The sequence below is a fragment of the Trichosurus vulpecula genome, chromosome 3 (assembly GCF_011100635.1).
Source record: "Trichosurus vulpecula isolate mTriVul1 chromosome 3, mTriVul1.pri, whole genome shotgun sequence".
NCBI classification, from domain to species: Eukaryota; Metazoa; Chordata; class Mammalia; order Diprotodontia; family Phalangeridae; genus Trichosurus; species Trichosurus vulpecula.
The window spans coordinates 113,385,055-113,399,608 of record NC_050575.1 but is presented as its reverse complement, the minus strand read 5'-3'; the positions used below and the strand labels follow the sequence as shown (position 1 = coordinate 113,399,608).

General features: G+C 46.1%; 1 protein-coding gene across 1 annotated transcript; it reads right to left on the bottom strand.

The window, feature by feature from the left end:
- Nucleotides 1-209: 209 nt before the first annotated feature.
- On the bottom strand, nt 210-13,100 carry LOC118840890 (interferon regulatory factor 4-like). Its single transcript, XM_036748256.1, has 8 exons — nt 12,724-13,100; nt 8,562-8,751; nt 8,309-8,382; nt 7,748-7,853; nt 7,445-7,537; nt 4,264-4,653; nt 1,725-1,843; nt 210-737 (listed from the first exon to the last, which is right to left on the bottom strand). Exons 1-8 carry the CDS (start codon nt 12,895-12,897, stop codon nt 609-611), a joined length of 1,275 nt encoding a protein of 424 aa, XP_036604151.1. The 5' UTR covers nt 12,898-13,100; the 3' UTR covers nt 210-608.
- Nucleotides 13,101-14,554: the final 1,454 nt, after the last annotated feature.

The following is a 14,554-nucleotide window of genomic DNA, read 5'->3' as shown; positions in this document are numbered from 1 at the left end:
CAGAACTAATAAATATGTCTGTGAGCATCGAACCCCAAATCCAATGCTAACTAGATAAAAAATGCTTTGCAAATACTGTTAACAGTCACACCGGCGCAGACAGGTTCTGGTTCCCTCTAACACATTCCAAGGGCAAGAAAGAATGTGAATGGTTCCTCATCAACTCTCCACATAAGGGACACACCCTTAAAAAAAAAAAGGCAGACCAGTCTAGAACTACCCTGAGATATTAAAAGTTTGGGGGGCTCAGGATGTCTAATTTTAATAAGAGTTTGCCAGGGGGTTCCTCTTATGAATAACTCCTAAAGCACATTGAAGTTTAGTTTATACATATGCATTGTGCCCCCTGACCCCCAACACACCCACGCAACAGGCACACACAAAATTTGTCCTAAGGCAGGTGCTTGAGAGCAGACAAGGAGAAGACCCTTAGTCCCAGGTATACTGGCCCAGTTTGGTCAGAGATGTGCCATAAAGGGGCGGTGCTCCCTCAGACAGAGGGAGGTGCCCCGAAAATGGGAAGGTGCTCTGGAGATGGGGCAGTGCCTCAGAGATGAGGCGGGGCCCCGGCGATGGGGCGGTGCCCCAGAGACCGCGTGGGGCCACAGTCAGGGTTGGCATGGCTGGTTCAGAAGGTGGGTTACACTCTCCGGAGCGCTGGGCTGGGAACCTGGAGGATCTTGGAGAGTGACACGCTTGGAGTGCAAGAAGAGCTCTCGGGCAAACACGGGCTCTACCTGGGAAGGAAGGGAAAGGAGGGAGGCATGGTGTGAGAGAGGCTGTCCCTTATCTCCTGGCCCCTCCTGACCCTTAATTCTTTTTAGGTACCCCTCTTCTGGCTCCACCCGCCGCATCCTCTTGGAGCACCCCACTTCCCTGCCCCCTCCCTCAATGCCCTAAGGACTCCGTGAAATCTTAAGAGGGGGCATCCCCCGAGAAACCATGGGCCTGAGGGGAGGAGGGACAGCTCTGGTGGCGTAGCGGACAGAGTGCTGGACTTGGGAGTCCAGAAGACCTGAGGCTAATACTGCAGCAGATACTGTAGCTGTGTCATCCCCAGCAATTCACTTAACCTTTCTCGGCCTCAGTTTCCTCATCTGTAAAGTGGGACTTTAGCATCCTCATCGAACGAGATTAACAATGTAAAGCACTTTGCAAGCTTAAAGCTTTGTATAAATACTAGTTATGTATTTCAGGAGGAGGGGACCCTGAAGGCCCTCCAAGGGTGGGAAGTGACCTACCCTCCTCTTTCCCCCAGTTATCCCCTAACCCTTCTGCCTTCTTTATTCCCCAGCTCAGGGGCTCCCACAGGTGCTCCCAAACACTGAAAAGGATTCAGAGAGAAAGAAAGAAAGAAAAAGAAAGAAAGAAAGTAAGAAAGAAAGAAAGAAAGAAAGAGAGAGAAAAGAAAGAAAGAAAGGAAGGAAGGAAGAAAGAAAAGAAAGAAAGAAAGAAAGGAAGGAAGGAAGGAAGAAAGCCCAGTGAGGCCTTGCAGAGGGTTTGCTGAAATAAGAGTTGGAGGGGCCACCTGAGAACACAGAACACCAATATCATAACAGGAAGGAACCTTAGAGAGGATCTAGTCCAATTTTCTGGTCTTATAGAGGAGGAAACTAAGGCCCTGAGAGAAGTTACTTGCCCATGGTGGGAGGGATCCCCCGGGGCAGGGGGAGGGAGGGCACTGGATATAATAGGCCTGGTTGTCCCCTCCTCCCCAAACTCACATGAGCCATGATGAGTCTCCCCTGGGACTGGCAACCTGGACCTGGGTACTCCTCTCCAAAGCACAGTTGGATCTGGTACTGGGGTGCGGGCTCCCCGAGACACAGGTGTCGATGCAGCTCTGCAAGGCACAAGGGAAAGGGTGATGCCCAACTCTGACTCTTGGGCTGTGTCAGGATCCCAGTCCCTGGCAAGAGGGAATGATGCCTATGTTCCAGTGGTGGTCCAACCTGACCGCATTGAATGTCTTTAACACTTTCCCTGCCTGCTTGTTTTTGGGAAACTGGGCTTAGGTGGCCTTGAGCCAGCCTGTCCTACAGTTGCTGCCAATAGTGGTGCCCAGTCCCTGCGCTTGGCCTTAATTACCGCCCTCAGACACTCATTCTTCATTCTTGATGATAGTAATAACACCTCACCTTTCTATAGAGTGTAACAGTTTATAAAGCACTTTCCTCACAACAACTCAGTCAGGCAGGTGGTCCAAGGGGCAATATTATCCCCACTGAGGCAGCCCAGGACTGTGGAAAAAAAAGCTTTAACCTCAGAAGACCCAGGTTTGAGTCCTTGGCCTGACCACTCAATACAGGTGAGACTTTAGGCATATTCTTCTTTTTCTTCCACTAAATTCCTCTTTCCCGTCTGGGCAAGTCACTCTCCCTCTATCTGTGGTAGTTTCCTTTATTGTAAAATGGTATAATAGCCCCTACCTCCCAGGGTTGTGAGATATTTGTAAAGCACTCAGTGCAGGGCTTGACACATAGTAGGCTTGTAATGAATGCTTATTCCCTTCCCTTTCCATTCCTTGTTGTGACAGGAAGGGGATGAGACTGTAGGTTTTTGAAGGTCCTGCAAACAGCCACAAGCTCGGACAGGTTCTGCCACATTAAAAATGCTTTAGCTACCAGGGCCCAGAGAGACTCTGTGTTTGTCTTCTACTGACTAGCCTAAGTGTGAAGAGGCTCATTAAGAGCCTCTTTTTTTCCTTTTCCTTTTCTTCCTTCCTTCCTTCCTTTCTTTTCCTTTCTTTCTTTCTTTCTTTCTTTCTTTCTTTCTTTCTTTCTTTCTTTCTTTCTTTCTTTCTTTCTTTCTTTCTTTCTTTCTTCCTTCCTTCCTTCCTTCCTTCCTTTCTTTCTTTCCTTCCTTTCTTCCTTCCTTTTTTCCTTTCTTTTTCTTTTCCTTTCTTTCTTTTTTGTTGTAACAACTCATAAAATGGAGTACTAAATAATAAGCTAGGGATCAGGACAACAATATATAGCATTCCCACATAAGGAACCTCCTTCTACTATTACAGGTAGGCCCCTTCTCTGCAACGTAATGTCTTGGAGAGCTGCCCGAAGTACTGAGAAGTTAAGTGACTTTATCTGGAGTTATACAGCCAGTGGATGTCAGAAGGAAGACTTGAACCCAGGTCTCTCTGGCTTCATGGCTGACTCTCAGCCCATCATCTTTATATCCCTCCCACTGGAATCTTAGATTCTGCCCCACAGTTCTTTCCCTTCCCCTATAGGTAAGCTTTCTTCCACTACTTCCCAGCAGTCTCCACATCATACCTTCTCTTATTGTCCTTATCCTCCTCTCACTAGAACCCTATCCCTGGGTCCTCCACTTCTGATAGGTGAGCCACATAGCTCACTCCCTCACCTCCTTTATGTATTGTCTCTCCCCATTTGAATGTAAGCTTCTTTAGGGCATATAGTTAGAGCTTAATGTTCTATCTCTCATCTATCTACCTGCCTATCTCAGGTTTTTGACTTTCATGGACCCCTGTGGCAGTCCGATGAAGCCTATGGGCCCTTTTTCAGAGTCATGTTTGTAAATGTATGAAATACTGTGCATACAATTACAAAGAAACCAATTATATGAAATACAGTTATCAAAATATTAAAAAATAAACAAGTTCATGGACTCCTAAATTAAGAATGCTTTATAATAGTTTTCTTTCTTTTTCTTCCTTTTCTTCCTCCCTCCCTTCCTTTCTCCCTTACTCTTTTTCTCCCTCCCTCCTTCACTTTTTTCCTTTCTTCCTTTCTCTCTCTCCTTCCTTCCTTTTCTTTCTTCCTTACTCTTTCCATCCCTTCCTTCCTCTCCCCTTCCTTCCCCTTCCCATTCTCTTCCTCCTTTCTTCCCCTCCCTCTCTCTCTGTCTCCCTCTGTCTCTCTGTCTCTGTGTCTCTCTCTGTCTTTGCCTCTCTCTGTCTCTCTCTCTCTTTCTCTGTAATTCTGTGGGTGAAGTGACATTAACAGCCGCTTATACCTTTATATCACTGTAAGTTTTACAATGGCACTGTACGGTAGGGAGTGGAAATATGATCTCCTTTTTACGGGTGAGGAAACTGAAGCTCAGGGAAGTTAGTACCCAGGGGATGTACAGGTAGTAAATGATAAAACTTGTACTCAAACCGGTACCTCCTGACTGAATGAACACTCATCTTACTTCCCAAAAAGGGGATCCTCATCTTCCTGGGTTCCTCTCCACACCAGTAACCCTTCTTTACCCCCCAAACTGGACCTTCCCAGTTCCCCCTCCCCACCAGGAGCTTACGATACAGGAACTGCTGGGTGTCCAACAGCTTATAGGTCTTCTCCCTTTCCAACTTGTTGGGCTGGTCACAATGAGGTGCTAGGGGGCCTCGCCAGTAAACCCGGCCCTGGCACTGCCTCTTAGCAAAGACCCCCTCAGGAGCTACCCAGAGCAGGACTCCTCTGTCCAGGTGAGGCAAGAGGCGCTCCAGAATCTGGGTGAGAGGTGGGCTGGCCCCTGGAAGAGCTTTAGGTGATGGGAACTGGATCTGCTCCAGCTTGGCAGGGCCATAGAGATGTGGGCTGTCCACGGGCACGGGCCGGGTTGTCAAGCGGCAGCCCTCGGCAGTGTGAGCAATGGCCTCCTTCACCAGGACATCTCGGTAGTACAGCCGGACGTGGAGCCAGCAGTCTGAAGTGGGTAATAGTTCAAATCATCTACAATCATTTTCTGAGCGTTGATTAAACTCCTAGCCCTGTCCAGGGTACTGAGGAGTAGATGGGGACAAAGCTGATAGGTCCTAGCATTCAGGTAATGCATAGTTTAGCTGATAAGATGGGACTCACACATAAGAAATGGCTAGGTAATAGACCGATTGTGGTCAGGGCCCAGTGAGTAGAACAGACAGTCTGGGCTGTAAGGTAGAGAGGAAATGTTCCCTTTTGAGCATGAAGCCATGAGAGTGGTCAGGAAACACTCCTGAAGGAAGTGGGATTAGAGTCTGAGCCACATGACCCATCCCCTGATTTCATACTCCCATCCTCTGTTGTTTGTCTCCTTGACTAGATGGGGAACCCAGGAGGGCCGTGAGTGCTTCGCTTCTGTGTGTTCTGTCACAAAATAGTTGAACGTAGGGTTAGGCATAGATTAAATACTCAACACATACCTATTGCATGAATGAAAGTGGAAAGACAGTCAACCAACATTTCTTAAGGGCATAATGTATGCCAGACACCACACCAAGCAGTGGGCACACAAGAAAAGCAAAAAATAGTTCCTTCCCACAACGAGCTTATGTTCTAACGGTCAGACAACATGTAAATAAATAGGTACGTACAAGATAAATGCAGAGCAGATAGAAGGAAACCTATGGCTGGAGTGATACAGTTGAGTTGAGCATTAAGGCAGGGATACCAGGAAGAGACAGGAGATGGAGGGTTGAAGAACAACAAATCAGTAGATCACTGAAGCAGGATCATAGAATTTGCTGATAGAAATAAAGTATAAAAAGTTTGGCAAAGTAGGAGGGGACCAGATTATGAAGAGCCTTAAATGCCAGACAAAGGATTTTGTCTTTGATTGTGGAGGTAATAAGGGGTCACTGGTCAAATCTGTGCTTTAGGAGGATAACTTTGGCATCTGAGTGGGAGGGTAAATGGCAAAGTAGCAGGACAAGGGGAGCAAGGGATTTGGGGGTAGAGAATGGGGAGGGCAGCATTGAGCTGCTTCGCCAAGGGATTGAGATTGGAAAAGCAAGTGTAGGAGTGACAGCCTGGGAGAAATATTGAGGGGGCAGAGCGATTGGGGGTCTCAGGGACAAAGAATAAGGATAGGGGTCTAAAGGCACAGGGAAAGACAGAGATAAGGTCAGTGAATGGACTTGGGATTTCATGAGTATAGGAAACTCCCACATGAAGAAGCTCCTTTTATCAGTGCAGGTCAGTAATTTCCTTGCAACTTAATAGTCCTGAAGAGTTACCTAGAGCACTGAAAAAATTAAATGACTTGCCCAAGGTCACAAACCAGTATCTATGAGAGGTGAGACTAGAATCCAAATCTTTCTGCTCCAAGGCCAATTCTATCTCCTATGAACAAATAATTTTTGAATTCATGAACATGTGCTCTAGGCAGCTAGGTGGTGCAGTGGATAGAAAGATGGGCCCAGAGTCAGGAAGACCTGAGTTCAAATGTGACCTCAAATACTTACTGGTTGTGTGATCCTGGGAAAGTCACTTAACCACTGCCTGCCTCAGTTTCCTCATCTGTAAAACAGGAATAATATCAGCACCTATCCTCCCGCATTATTGTAAGGATCAAATGGTTTGATATTTGCAAAGTGCCCGGCAAATCTTAAAGTACTATATCCATGCTGGCTATTCATAGCATAAAGATGTAATACTCATGAGTGCTGTCAAGATCAAGGCTAGGACCGTCTTTGGGTATAGCTGAGGTCAAGTGAAGGAACAGATTATGAGAACTGAGTACATTGAGGAAGTGAGAAGTTAGAGTATCTGAGAGAACATCGATATGCACATTGATATCCCCTAGTGTGAGGCCAGGAGTTAGAGCAGAGAGGACACGAACCAGGCACTGAACTCACTGAGGAAGGAGAATAATAGATAATCTAGGTATGTTCCCAACTCAGTGAGTATGAATGTGGGTCCCTGCACGCACACACACATAGGGACATGTTGAATGTATGATGCCCACATGAGCACACATGTTAACTGTGGCATTAGTGTATCCAGACAACAGGAACATGTGTTTATGGGTCTTGTGTGTGTCTCTGTAGTCACATGTGGGAATGCATGGAGGGTTGAGTACAAGCCAAGAGTTCTTAATCTTTTTTGTAGCATGGCCCCCTTTGGCAATTTGGTGAAGCCTATTTGACTCCTCAGAAAAATGTTTTTAGGCATTCGAAATAAAATAAAATACAGGATTATAAAGGAAAGCAATCACATTGAAATATATTCATAAAATATATATTTTAAAAAGGGTCATGGACTTCAGCCTAAGAACTCCTGGCTGGGTCATTCAGTAGCATGAATGGAATTTAGCCTTACCCAATGATAGCCTCTGCCTGAGCTTTCTTGGGCTCTGAACTGACAGCTGGGGAGAGGGGAAGGGATTGAGTATGTGAGTGATAAGCAGAGGTCCAAACCTGACCTGTATAAGAAGAGACAACCCTCCTCACTTCTCACCCTGTTTCTATACCCTTTTCCTAGTAGGAAAAGACATCTAGGTGTAGTAGGGAGGATCCTGAACTTAGAAGACTTGAGTTCTAGTTCTGACTCCTCTTCATTAGCAGGATGGCTGTGGGTGAGTCATTTAACCTCTCTGAGCCTGCTTCCTCCTCTGTATATAGGGGACGGATAACACTTCTCTGCCTCACAGGTGAGCAAAGCACAGGATCAACCTTGAGACTAGGGCAAGAGAGGGGTAAGGACTGTTCAGGGGAACCTTCCAGTCTGGTGATCCTTACCAGAGGTGCTGACATTCTCACGGGGTGTCAGGCTTAGCGGAAGGTGACTCTGTGAAGGGTCCCAACTGTAAAACGTACCTGTTACTTGGTACCCTGGATAGGGGAAGAGGGAGATAGAAAAGGTACTGGTACACCCCAATGTGGTAGGCCATCTTCCTTACCAGCTCCCTCCCTTCGGGGCTCAGAGGTTAGGACACCTCTGGGAAACAAGACATCAGGGAGTGGAAATAGAGGGAAGAGTTAAAAGGTAAAGTGGGCAGAAGAGGATAGGAAGACCCAAGTCCGTAGAGGCCCCCTCCTTACCAGACTCAGCCTTTGGGATGGTAAAGCAGGAGGCTGGGGAAACCTGATGGCAAACCTTAGAAATCCTTTCCTTGCTAGTCTCCTTAGCAGCTGAGTCTGAGCCAGCCTAGGCAGTGGGAGAGACGGCCTATGAGGGCTGAGGGTTTGGGGGGCAGCTGAGACTGGAACCCAGCCACTGGTTTCACCAGAGTGAGCTGGCCTTCCAGGATGAAACAGGGCCTCAGTGGGGAAAGAAGATGGGAGGAGTCATAGCTAGGCAGAAGGGCCCACCAACCAATCATGTAATCACACACCAGCATCTAGTTCTTGCCAGATACAGCCCAAGTGCTTTGGAGTCAGCACCATGGGCAGCACAACCCAAAGGGAGAGGAAATCAGATGTGGATAGGCTATAAGAAGGGCAGCTTCCCAACTCTCAGTGCCCCAAGTTAGGAGGAGGATGGGGATGTGGGGCTGGAAGGGATAGGGCTGGTAAGTATGGAGGGATGAGGAAGGTAAAGGAGACTTGAGTGTCAGGATGATGGGGCAGGAATAGAGGTAGTTTGGGTGTCAGTACACTGACCTGGTCTGGCCTCTGGAGAGGCTCAGTTGATAGATCTTTGGGAGCTTTCAGATGGCCCTTCTGCCCTTCATCCTCTGCAGGGGAAGCAAGTGCATTAGGTTCTAGTTCAAGGCCCTGGGAAAGCCCTGTTCTCCTCTGCCTCTAGTGGTCCCCAAAGCCCTCTAACGCCCCCCCACAGCAAGGCTCAAGATCTTTGATGACCAGAGCTTAGATCTCTTGCTCCCCAAACCCATGCTCTTTAATGTGTGAATACCCAGGTTCCGGGCTCCCTCAGAGATGATCTGGTAGACCTTGTAGGGTTCAGAGATGTCCAGTTGGCTCCGGTCAATCACTTCCTGGAAGTCTGTGCTCTTGTTGAGTGCACAGCGCAGCCGGGTCTTCCAGACAGATGGATCAGCTTTGTCTGTGCCTTCGTGGTACTTACCTTTGTAAATGGCCCAGGCCTGGGGGAAAAGAACAAGGCTCAGGTATCAAGCCCCTGAGCCCTGTGGAATTCTCTCTACCTTCCTAGGACTTAGCTCTGGTGAGCCTGCCTATGTGAGGAAGCAAATTGAGGGCACCCTGGCCACCAAGTTCTAATGAAGGATGTTGGGGAAGGAGATCAAAGGGTAAGGAATTTGATAGTGGGAAGGGTCTTCCCTTGCCAACTCCTCTTTCAAGCTGCCCCTTTTCTAGTGGCCACTCAGTCACCTAAGCAGGAACTTAGAGTCAACTGTGATTCTTTTGTCTTTCTCATTTCCTATCACCAATCAGTTCCCAAGTCCTCTCAATTTCAGCTCAAGATTGTTTCTCCCATTCATCCCCTCCTCTCCATTCTCTCCACCAGGGTATCTTCTCCTTTCCCCTGGACTTTTAGAAGAGCTTCCTATCTGGCCTCTTTATCTTCAGTCTCTCCCTTTCCAATTCATCTTGCATGTACTGCCTTAGTCACCTAATATATACAAATAAATATTTAGGATGTAGAGTTGGAAGGGGTTTTATGAACCATCTTGTAAAACTGTTTCATTTTACACATGAGGAATCTGAAGCACAAAGAAGTTAAGTGAATTGTCCCAGGTCACACAGCTAATAAGCAGCAAAGCATAGATTTAAATCTAGGAGGTAGGGAGGAAAGAAGGAAGGAGGGAGGGAAGGAAAAGAAGGAGGGAGGGAAGCAAGAAATGAGGGAAGGAAGAATGGAAGGAGGAAGAGAAGGAGAGAGAGAGGGAGGAAAGGAAGGAGAGAGGAAGGAAAGAAGGAAGGAAGGAAGAAAGGAAAGAAGGAAGAAAAGAAGGAGGGAGGGAAGGAAGAAAGGAAAGGGGAAAAAGGAGGAAGAGAAGAAGGAAGGAGGGAGGGAGGAAAGGAAGAGAAAGAATGAAGGAAGAAAGGAAGGAGGGAGGAAGGAAAGGAAGGAAGAAGGGAAAGAGGGAAGGAGGGAAGGAAAGAAGGGGGAAAGAAAGGAAAGAAGATCATGTAGTATCCCTGTGAAAACTTCTAGCAGAGGCTGGATGACCACTTGTCCAGGATGTTGTAGAGGTTGGGACAGATGCCCTTTGAGGTTGCTTCTAATTGTGTGACTCTGCTTCTATTTACCATGTGATACCTATCCCAATCTGCCCTGTCTTTCAAACCCAATTCAAATCTCAGCTCTTCTACCAGGAAACCTTTGACTGTCACTTTTGATCTTGAGGATTCTTCTCTCCTTAGGAAAATGAGGAGTCAGCACTAGGTGGTCTCAAAAGTCCCTTTTGCTTGGTCCAGTAGAAGCCTCACTGGCTTTGTAGTCAGATATGGATTCAAATCCCAGCTCTTCTGCTTAATATTTGTGTGACCTTGAGCACTGGATTTCACTTCTCTACATTTCAGCTTCCTTGTCTGTCAGATGAGAGGGCTGGATTAGAGGTCTCCCCCTCCCAACTCTATTCCTTAAGATCCATTACTGAGGCACGAAGGAAAGGAGGAAAGGAGGTATTTAATATTTAAATGCCTACTATGTGCCAGGCACTGTTCTAAGCATTTACAAATATTATTTCATTTGATTCTTACAACAACCCTGGGAGGTCAGTGCTATTAACACCTCCATTTTATAGTTGAGGAAACTGAGGCTTGAAAGAGGCTAAGTAGACATACAATGCACAGTAGTAAATGATTATAGTAACCTTGTGTTTATCAAATGTAAAGAATTAAGCTTTGGGGATAAGAATTCATTATTTGGTAGAAATTGTTGGGAAAGCTGGAAAGCAGTCTGGCAGAAATTGGGCATAGACCAACATCTTCTACCATTTACCAAGATAAAGTCAAAATGGATACATGACCTAGCTATAAAGGGAGATATCATAAGAAAATTAGAAGAATGTGGAACATATTACCTATCAAACTTATGGATAGGGGAACAACTTGTAAATAAATAAGAGAGAGCATTGTAACACATAAAATGGATAATTTTGATTATTTAAATTTTAAAAAGTTTTTGTGCAAAAAAAAACCCAATGTAGCCAAGATCAGAAGGAAAGCAGAAAATTAGGGGGAAATTTTTACAGATAGTTTCTCATATCTCATATAAAGAACTCTGTCAAATGTATAAGAATATGAGTCATTCCCCAATTGGCAAATAGTCAAAGGATGTGAACTGGCAGTTTTTCAGTGAAGTAACCAAAACTATATATGGGCATTTGAAAAAATGCTCTAAATCATTATTGATTAGAGAAATGCAAACTAAAACAACTTTGAGATATCACTTTATACTTATCAAATTGGCTAAAATTATAGAAAAGTGACAAATGTTGGAGATGTGGGAAAATTGGACACTAATTTACTGTTGGTGGAACTGTGAACTTATCTAACCATTTTGGAGGGCAATCTGGAATTATGACCAAAGAGTTATAAAACTGTGTATACCCTTTGACCCATCAATACCATTATTTGGCCTGTTTCCCAAGATGCTTAGGGAAAAAGGAAAAGAACTTAGATGTTTTAAAATATTTATAGCAACTCTCTTTGTGGTGGCAAAGAACTGGAAACTGAGGGCATGCTCATCAATTGGGAAATGTCTAAATAAGTTGTGGTATATGATTATGATAGAATACTACTGTGCTATAAGAATTGGTGAACTGGTTGATTTTATAAAAACATGAAAAGATTTGTATGAACTAATGAAGAGTGAAATAAGCAGAACCAAGAGAACACTGTACACAGTAACAGCAGTATTATTCTAAGAACAACTCTGAATGACTAAGTCATTTTGAGTATTATAAATACTTAAATCAACTAAAAAGGACCTATGAAGGAAGATGCTATCTGCTTCCAGAGAAAGAACTGATAAATAGAAGCATGCATAGTATGGCTTTACATATATATGTATATATATATATGTATGCATATATATACACACACACATATTTGTGTTTAATGATAGCCTTCTTTAGGGTGGGATGAGGAGGGAAGGAGAAAAAAAAAGTGTATGCCAGAGAACAAACGAAAACTTAGAAGGAAGCACAGAAAAGCAGGGTAGCTTTGAAAACGATATGTAGAATTTATTACATAGTTAAAAAAAATAAACTGTGATCTGGAAATTCATGGTTTTATATTGAATCCTCTATGTTGTGCTATGTACATGGAAATGTTCTCTTTTTTGTCTTTAGGTATTTAAGTTTAAAATGAGTAACATTTTTTAACAAAAGAAAGAGGATAAGTGACTTGCCTGACTTGCCCAGGGTCACACAGCCAGTGTCTGAGGCTGGATTTGAACTCCAGTCCACTGTACCACCTGGCTGCCACGGAGAACATCTGGTCCAAACCATATTAATCTCTCCTCTACCCTGCAGGACCTAATGCTCTCAGGGTCTGTAACATAGGACCTGTTTTCATGCTGTCCTTTCTGTACCCGACCTCTCCTGAGTAAATGATGCCTCTCCACCTCAACTGAGGCCTCCTGGGAGCAGGGGCCAGATCTCTGATAGAGGTCTGGAAGACTGGGAAGATCCCACCTTTGACACTCAATAATTGTGTGATTCCTGGTAACCCTCATCTGTAAAATAGGTGACCAAATTGGACTAGATGGCCTCTAAGGTCTCTTCCAGCTCTAAAATTATGAACCTACGATCCTCCAATAGACAAAGAACCCGAGAGCTAGAGGGCAGCCCAGAAATCATGCCGTCTAATTTCGTCGTTTGACAGAAGACGAAACTGAAACCCAGTTCTGAAGTTCACTGTGTCAGAGTAAGACTGGAACTCGTGTCTCTCCCTATATGCCCCTGTCCCATCTTGTCCGCCGCCTAGCTAGGGGGTTGGATTGACTAGAATGGAACCCGACGTGCCTCTCCACCAGCCCTCGCCCCACTTCTCCCTACGTGGGTGGCCCCGCGGCGGGCCAAGCTTTCCTGGCTCCACGGCTCCCTAGGCGCCCCCCTGGCGGCTTCTTAGCGTGGCCGCTTTACCCGAAAGAGCGCGGCGTCCTGATGCTGCCTGTAGTCCTGCTTGGACGCGTGCTTCCAGGGGATGCGGAACATCGTTTTCTCTCGGTTCTCCCAGCGGAGCCCGGGGTAGCAGCCGCTTTCAATTTGAGCCACCAGCCAGTCCCGCAGACGCAAGGGGCCGCCTGGCTCTGCCATGGCCTTGCACTTGCTCTCCTCCCCCAGACGGCACCTCGGGATAAAGCACCCTGCGAGCGAGCCTAAGCGCGGCACCCGGGACAGCTCCCGCCAGGACCCTGACGCCCCTGCGCTAAGTTCACCGGGGCCAAGTCTAGGGGGAACAAGGAATAGGGCTCTGAGCAGGATGCAGATATTGGAGGGGACAGGAAGGGCTGCCTAGTGTCTGGGGGGCTCGGAGGTTCTGCTGAGGTAACGAAAGCGAAAGTCTCAGGGAGCTTTCGCTTTCCCTTTCTGCCACCGGATTTGCACCCTGCCCCCCACCCTCCTTCCCTCGTTCTCTGTCCCTCCTATTTCCCTCTCTCTTCCACTCTCATCCTTCTTTTTCCTCCCTCTCTTCCTTCCTTGATCCCCTTTCCCTCTCTTCCACCCCCCTCTCTTCCTCTCCTGGTCCCTTGGACCCTTTATCATCTCCCCCCCCCTTCCCCTTTTCCCTTCCCCCTCTTCCTCTCCACTCCATCTCTTTTCCTCCATTTCTTTCTTTTTTCCATCCCTCTTTCCTCCCTCTCTTCCATAATACCCAGGTCAATAACAGCCTTCCTTCTTATCCCTCAGGCAATACTTCGTTTTGCTCCTCTACACTAAAGGCAGCAACCATTTAATTTTTGTTTTGGTAGCTTCAGGTCCTAGCGGAGTGTCTGGAACATAGTAAGCGCTTAATAAAATATTTTGTGGTTGATTCATTGCTCCTCTTTAATGAACTTATCATGTAATATAGTTTAGCAGGTTTTTCTTATTCCCTTCCTGAACAGTGAACTTGGTGAGGGCTGAGATTATGTCTTATTTAAACTTTGTCTTTGCCATTGCTCAGCACGCAGTAGGAGTTTAAATGTTTGTGGTTCTGTCACCCTTCTTTTCTTCTTTCTTCCTATCCTCTCTTCCCTCCTCCTACCTTCACTTCTACTCTTCTTCTTTCTTTCACTCTTACTCTTTTCATTCCTACTCTTCTTCTTTCACTCTTCTATTCCCTTTTTCCTGCTTCCTGTTTCTTTCCTCTTACCTCCCTGGGGTGCCTTGTCCTGGGGTTCCCAGAAGCCTAAAGGGAGGCTGTCTATACCTGTGGCTGGTCCCCAGGGAGTCCCATTGGGGGTAACTTCAAATCCCCCCCATGATCCCTACCCCCATCTGAACCCAACTACCAAGGGAATTTGGGAGAGAAGAGGTTGGAAGCTCAAATGTGGGTGGCTCCCCTGGGTAAATCACATCTTCAGTTCCTTCCCCCTTCCTATTCAGAAGCTGGAAGAACATCCAGTCCAATGCTTTCATTTCCCACATGGGGAAAGCCCAGGGAAGGAAATGGGCATACTCAAGGCCACACAAGCAATTAGTGGTAATCAGGAACTAGAACTCAGGTCTCTTGACCCCCTAGCCCTACTTTCGTCTGCAGGGATCTCTCCCTCCACTCACTTTGTACACAACTCATGCCCTTCGCACATCCTACCTGTTGCCATAGAAAGGAATAATAGATCCAAATACCATCTTAGTTCTATGCAAATAAGTTCTCTTTTCTGAGCTTCAGTTTCCCTATCTACAAAATGAAAGCGTTGCCTAGGCATTTATCTATAAATGCTCTCCATTTTCCTTCTCCTGAACTGAACTGTAATACAGATCTTGCACT

Coding starts and splice junctions, on each gene's coding strand:
- LOC118840890 (XM_036748256.1), bottom strand. CDS start 12,897: ATGGCAGAGCCAGGCGGCCCCTTGCGTCTGCGGGACTGGCTGGTGGCT. Junction 8,752..12,723: donor AGGACGCCGCGCTCTTTCGG/GTAAAGCGGCCA, acceptor CTTTTCCCCCAG/GCCTGGGCCATTTACAAAGG. Junction 7,538..7,747: donor CATCCCAAAGGCTGAGTCTG/GTAAGGAGGGGG, acceptor TCCCCTATCCAG/GGTACCAAGTAACAGGTACG.